Source organism: Rhododendron vialii, chromosome 6a (genome assembly GCF_030253575.1).
Source record: "Rhododendron vialii isolate Sample 1 chromosome 6a, ASM3025357v1".
NCBI lineage: Eukaryota > Viridiplantae > Streptophyta > Magnoliopsida > Ericales > Ericaceae > Rhododendron > Rhododendron vialii.
Window position 1 is genome coordinate 32058987 of NC_080562.1, and position 7151 is coordinate 32066137.

Here is a 7151-nt window from a genome sequence, read left to right on the forward strand (position 1 = left end):
CTCCAATTAACCTCAAAAGATGGTTTTTTCACACTATTCATGCACCCCAAGACACAGCATGAGAGAGAGAGAGAGAGAGAGAGAGAGAGAGAGAGAGAGACGTGGCATGAGGCCGGTACCAAATCCTATTGACTTCACCCTGTATCTAATTAGGCCGTTTTCTCATCTATATATACATGGGTGCAAGCTTCCCATTTTGAAGCACACAAGTTCACCTTTTTTGCGGAAAAAAAAAAAAGCTTGATCACTCTCTTCTATCATTGATACTAAACATCATAATTAATCTTCCATTTGGGGTTATAGTAGAGGAGATCCACCGATGGGAAGAGCACCTTGTTGTGAGAAAAATGGTCTTAAAAAAGGTCCATGGACCCAAGAAGAAGATCTTAAGCTCATCCAGCATATTCAAGTCCATGGGCCAGGCAACTGGAGAAATCTTCCCAAGAATGCCGGTATTTATACGATATCTTTCAATCTCTTTACTTTGATTCTGCATAGATATGATCCTTTTTTCTTTTTCTTTTTTTTTTTCCCTTTTTGGACCGGTGATCAGATCATGTTTTATTTTGGGTGTTTTAATCGATCGTATGGTTCGAATGCATTATAGGGCTTCAAAGATGCGGAAAGAGTTGTCGGCTTCGATGGACAAACTACTTGAGGCCTGATATAAAGAGAGGAAGATTCTCTTTTGAAGAAGAAGAGACTATAATCCAATTACACAGCATATTGGGGAACAAGTAAGACTCTATACAATTTTTACATACATAATAGAAAAGTAAATTCCCAGGTATTGATCGTTGGTAGATTTTATGTTGGTTTAGCGAATCTATATTCAAACGAAAAAACAAAAAACTTCAGTAGATATTTTTCAGTTGGCCACCCAACATTACTTGGGTAATTATGCCTCAAGTCCCAATTTGTGAGTCATTTTCAATCTTCTTTTTGTAACAAAGAACCCATCAATCATGCTTTTACTTCCACGAATATTGCCCACCTTAAACATTAAATGGAGTATATCTGAAACAGTTATACAGAGATTATGTACGATCAAAATTATGAAGGGACAGCATTTTATTTTTTGAAAAATTGTGTAACATTTAATTCGTTTGTTGGTTTTAGGTGGTCGGCTATCGCTGCTCGCTTGCCAGGAAGAACTGACAACGAAATCAAGAATTACTGGAATACTCACATCAGAAAAAGACTCCTCAGGAACGGGATTGATCCGGTGACTCATAGTCCTCGGCTTGACATCCTTGACCTATCGTCGATTCTTCGCTCCACTCAGCTCAATCTTTCGAACTTACTTGGGCTTCAGACACTCGTGAATCCTGAACTCTTAAGGCTTGTTTCAACTCTCTTAGCATCGCAGCCTGAAAACCCTGAGATGCTTTTGCAAAAGCTTCAAGAAAACCAACTTTTGAACAACGAACTCCAGAATCAAACCCCTATGCTTCAATCCACAAATCTCCCTTCTTCGTCAGTTCTTAACCAAGCACAAATCATGCAAGGGATGGACATGGGACAAATTTCCATAAATTCGACAGACTTGAGTTGTGAAAATTTCATGAAAAATGTTATGCCTTCAAGTTCGAATATTGGAAGCTTTGGTTCCCTGCCAAATTATGGCTATAACTTAGCAGCCAATCCATCCGACAACTCGGCCTTCCAATTACTCAACAACACAGCAGCTGCCCGTAATGGCACCTTTGATTCAGTTATATCTCCACCCATGTCAAGTTCGACGCCCATGAACTCATCTTCCACATTCATCAACAGCAACAGTACTACTGAAGATGAGAGAGAGAGCTATTGCAGCAACATGTTCAAGTTTGAAATTCCAGAGAGCTTAGATTTTGATGATTTCATGTAAAGATTTTAGCATAAGCATATATTTGTCTGTTTTGAACGTTGCTTTTTGTATTCTGGTTTTGTTATTTCACACTTGTAGTTGATTTTAGCATAAGCATATGTTTCGTTATTTCAACCTTTTTTGGTTGCAGAATCAATAATACATCATTTCTCTTTCTTAACATGGTATCAGAGCTAGATTTTAGGTGGGCTCATCTCTCGTGAAAAAGTCAATATCGCCCGAAGCAAATTTCTTGGTCAGCTCAATTTGCACCTTCATATGCATCCGGGCTGCACGTAAGGGGGAGTATTAAACTTTGTCTCACATTGCTCATCTAAGTCACCCAAGCTTAATTAATATAATCTAGAGATTACTCCACCTATTGCCAATTAATTTTAGGTTGAAACTCTTCAAAAAATCTAACACTTTATACTCTTTTATAGAACAAGGGCGACACAAAATGGTACATTGCCTAACAATTGTAAGTAATTTGCTGAACGTGTGACGGTATATATTACAATGAACCGTCTCCAACAATCGGAAGTAGCGATGTCTTTTTTCCCTCCTCCCTATAATCTATGTAACTCTGTTCAATCCCTCTTAATTTGCTTAGGAAAAAAATAAACCTGTCTTCAAAATCAAGTGAGGTTAATTCAATCCTACGAGCAGGGGCAGACCTAAGATGAGGCACGTGCGTCCACCCACCGTTTCCCCATTGTGGTGTTTTTTTCGGTTGTTATGTGTTTTACTCTCCATGTAAAACCTATTTCGGGTAATCTGTCTTTCTGCTGCACCGAGACACACCAACCCTCTCTCTCTCTCTCTCTCTCTTCATACACACGCATAAAAGGGATTTGATTGGACTTGACATTTACCTTTTCTCCCCTTCTCTCTCTACACGCACACCTCCATAAGAAAAAAATATCCAATGCGTCTGAGCCACTCAATAATTTCTATTCAAATTCAGTTTTGCAACTTGAAATTTGAAGGTTTTAATGTTAGTTTAGAACTTAAAAAAAATGTTAATCTAGAAACTACTCCTATAACGGAACATATCGTCAATCTTAATTGTTGTTTCGACTTTCTATTAATTCTTTTTGCAAACAGATTAGAGTTCTTGATGTATCTATTGATTGTTTGAGAAAATTGGTCTTAGTTTACTTACTTGTTTTTTTAACTCAATGAGGGATGTTTTTATTTTGTTCCACATAATCATGCTTTATTTTATGTTTTTCTTAAAGGTTTGTGCCCACACCTTGCAAAAATTCCGAGCCCGCCACTGCGTGTGAGTTGTATTAATTTGTTGCTGATAATTATAATATATAGCGAAGAAAGAACTCTCACATTTGTTTGTTTTTTTTTTTAATAGCAAAACACTCAAGTTGAATGGAGTTTTGCCCCGAAATAAAGGATTCATCTCTGCCTTAGAGTTACGAGTATACTTTAAATGTACCCGTAACTCTGCTATCCGAAAGTATTATTTCGCAGTGCTAATAAGTAGTATTTGGAAAACTTCACCAAAACAACTGTGGCTTTATGGATTTCTCTCTTCCCACCTTAATTAAGCTTACGCAAACAAGCACTTGATCAACATAACATTCTCGTTCAAAAGATAAGCTTTGAAAAATCAGGCCATAAAGTGGATTCTTGTCTTGATGTGCCTTTTATTTCCCTCGAATCATCATTTAAAAGGATAGACTACAGAATTGGAACTTTACAAAATTTTCCTATCGTGGGGGGGACAGAGACGAAGTTGTTGACTTGCATTTGCCTATGGTGGCATTGGATTGTGCATTTGAGGCACATTTTTATAGTGGCAAGAGATCATTTCGCAAGATCTATGATTCAAAGCCGCCTTTGAAACTATTATTGTTCTGGTGAATTTTATGCTTGTGGGATTGAAGAAATGTTATGATCAGTACCCATCAACGGATGAAAAAACCCGATTCGCTAGGGAGATTTCAGACCAAGATTTGGATTTTTAACACGTTTTCTTAGGAGTTACGCGGTTGTTGAAATGCAAAGGCTGACCGCGATCGGCTTTATATGCATCAGTGGGAAATAAATTTAGCAATCGGTTAAGCGGGATGAGGTCGCTAGGGTAAACCAAATTTATAATTGGGCGCTGTGGTCACAAGAGAGGGAGAGAACAAACGAGCGAAAGAAAGCAAAATTAAGTTGGTGAGCTTAAGAAAAATAGAAGAACTTGTGGCAAACGTATGTGAGGGAAACACACAAATCAACGAGTAATTGAATAAGGAAGATAATTTTACAGTTAAACCTGATAGTACTTTCCAAAATCTAACAAGGGTAACGTATAAGATTTTCTACTATTTAGTGGCTATAAGTGCGATACGTTAAAGACATGGGCTAATTTGGTAGGTCATGCTAAGGCGATGACGCGATGTAGTAGTCGCCCAATTATAAGTTTCAGTGATTGGTTGAAAATTGAAAGATTCACATTCTTTGGTGAAGGTTGAAGAAGAATGGCTCTGGAGAACCCTAGCTCACATGGAAATTCAGAACTAGAGAACTACTAATAGAATCCCTAGAAGGGCCACCGCCAACGACGAAAATTGTGCTACTTTGCCAATGGTAAAATGAGTTATAATAAAATGCGGATGTCCAACAATATACTAAGAGAAAAGAGAGAAATAAACGTTGGACAATTTGAATCTTGTCACATAAGATGCTCGATCACATAAGTTGATACTACTCAGATGTGGTCTACGAACATGATGGCGTACGTGCGTTAGAGTGCAACATAATGGGCAACAATTTGACAACCCGAATTTTTTTTTCTTGTCATGAATGACCCGTTCATTGGCATTGAAAGTTAAAACGCATTTGTTATGCTTAGCAAATTTCTGAACAGAGATGAGATTTTTAGAGGGCGGAGGCACATAAAGAACATATTGAAGTAAAAAGGTGATTGGAGGTTATCAACTGCGAGAGCTACTGTGATGGGATACCGGGACTGGATAAAACTTTCTTTGTTCCTTTCCTTTTGGGGAGGTGTAGGTCTCGTGCCTTCTCCTGTTGGTGCTTGTGGTTGAGGAATCTGAATCCCAAGTTGGTCAGTCTGCTAAACCTGTCCTGGTGAGAATATAAGGGGCTGCTGAGTGGATGGCTGTACGTATGTTCTCTACTTTTGAGGATGGTCATTTCTAGATTGGGCGAAGGTGATGACTATTTTGGAAAGGGGAGATCGCTCGTCAAAGGTCAGCGCTAGATCTAGATCTGGATTTGGCATTCCTGGCTAAGACGCCTTTGTGCGGAGTGTTGGAGTCATGCTTCGCCAACGTTCTTGTGCATTGATAAATTGTCCAAGAAGCGATCTTCAAAAAAGAAATAAAAATTGTCCTAGAAGCAAAAGTTTAAATTCAGATGTATTTCCTCTAGAATCTAGGCCGAAAAAGAAGAGAGCGTATGACCTGGTCATTTAGCCCTTTTCGGTTTGAATTTTGAGAGAGATTTTTATTGGAGATGTGCCTATAAATTTTGAGACCCCAAAATGAATAAGGTGCCATCCAAAACTCACAAAGGTTTTTTTCGTAGTAGTCCAAGTTTATGGTGGGTGTTTTTTTTTTGTAATAGTCGAAGTTGGTGGGTATTATCGGGCTTTTACATGTTTGGATCGGCCCGTGATGGGTCCAAAACTCGAGAGGTTCAACAATGACCAATCGGGTGGGCCTACAATTTCCTCGGACTGGGTTGACCTATGAATTAATCGGGTGTACCCGTTTATTTGAGAAACCTAAAACAATACTGTCGGATCCACTTGGGACCACACCCACGTAATTTGCCATGTTGTTGGTAGGGCTGCAAACGAGCCGAGCCGAGCTTTACAGTATTCAAGCTTGTTTATTAGGTTTTTAACGAACCCAAGCTCAAACTCGAGCTCAACTTAACAAGTCGAGCTCGAGCCGAGCAGGCTTTGTCTTGACTCGAGCTTGAGCTTATTCACAAGTCTCAACAAACCAACGGAAAATGTATATATATCCTCGCATAGGCCTAATACAACCAAAAATATTTTGATTATGAAGGTATATATCTTTCATTTCCTATGGAGCGGGGGTGTACTGGTGTGCGTGTGCTCTCACCTCCTTTGGTTGACTGGAAAGTGAAAACGGAAAAAACAAATTATGAAATAATAATAAAAATCCTAAACTTAAGTATTTATACTCCGACTCGAGCAAAGCTTATCCTAGCTCGAGCTCAGCTCGTTTACAAAACGAGCTGAAAAAATCAACTCGAGCTCATTCGTTTAACTTCCAAGCAGAGCTTGAATGAGCCACTAACGAGCCGAGCTGCGAGCGGCTCGCTAGCGGCTCGGTTCGTTTGCAGCCCTAGCTGTTGGTCTTTTAGAAATGCAACTTATATTGATAAAAGGAAATTGATATGGACACATTTTTTTTATATTCACACTCTTCTTTTTTTTTGTCTTTTAACAAAAAAATACAGATTTTAAACACTAAAAACCAAAAAAGGGGAGTATGAATATCAATTCCCTTGATAAAATCATATACGAATTCATAGCGCAAAAGCTTAAACACAATAGATACAATAAATGACCCAAAAGGTCCAACAAAAACTAGAAAACACAACGAAAAACAACAAAATAAATCTCCAGTATAGAACAATTGGAAAAATCTGTGGTACACCCCTTGTTTGAGGTTTACCGTACACCCTTGCGAATTTTTGGGACCCAAGATATCAGTTTTGTGGTGGTTTATTTTTCAAACTTTTGATACTCTTTTCATGAACTTTTGTGACTCGTATTATGAGATTATTTGTTGAAATTCATATGAACTTTTGTAGGTACTTTAACAAATATTTGTGCAACCGATATTAAAATTTTGTGGTCCAACCTATGAAATTTTTTGTGCACAGCACCATCTCCGTTCCTCTTAAGATTTTACATTTAAAACTCTCCATGTTCTATCAATTTCTTATGATGTCAGTGCATACGAGACTTTATCATGACTCTAATTGGGTCCACTGTTATTGGCCGTGCCAGGATTGGTCCACCAAGAATTAGTCATATGGAAAATGACGGCCCATGACGTATTTTGATAATTAATATCCGTAAAGGACATGCTGAAAACATTAGTTAATGCTGAAAATATCATTAGCGGTATTAATTATCAAAATAAGTCATTGTCCCTCATTTTCCCGTAGTCATATCATATATAAATTGATCGAGAATCTTGAGTTATCAAAAGAATCACCTAGTATAATAAACCCGTCAAACAGGGCTCTATAGCCTCTATGGGACTACCAAAATATTGGTCAAAAACTG

At 38.2% G+C, this 7151-nt stretch overlaps 1 protein-coding gene across 1 annotated transcript; it reads left to right on the plus strand.

Moving 5' to 3' along the window:
* The first annotated feature begins 203 nt into the window (after positions 1-203).
* Positions 204-2025, plus strand: LOC131330576 (transcription factor MYB41). Its single transcript, XM_058364198.1, has 3 exons — positions 204-452; positions 608-737; positions 1120-2025. Exons 1-3 carry the CDS (start codon positions 320-322, stop codon positions 1868-1870), a joined length of 1014 nt encoding a protein of 337 aa, XP_058220181.1. The 5' UTR covers positions 204-319; the 3' UTR covers positions 1871-2025.
* The last annotated feature ends 5126 nt before the right edge of the window (positions 2026-7151 follow it).

Coding starts and splice junctions, on each gene's coding strand:
- LOC131330576 (XM_058364198.1), top strand. CDS start 320: ATGGGAAGAGCACCTTGTTGTGAGAAAAATGGTCTTAAAAAAGGTCCA. Junction 453..607: donor AAATCTTCCCAAGAATGCCG/GTATTTATACGA, acceptor AATGCATTATAG/GGCTTCAAAGATGCGGAAAG. Junction 738..1,119: donor CACAGCATATTGGGGAACAA/GTAAGACTCTAT, acceptor TGTTGGTTTTAG/GTGGTCGGCTATCGCTGCTC.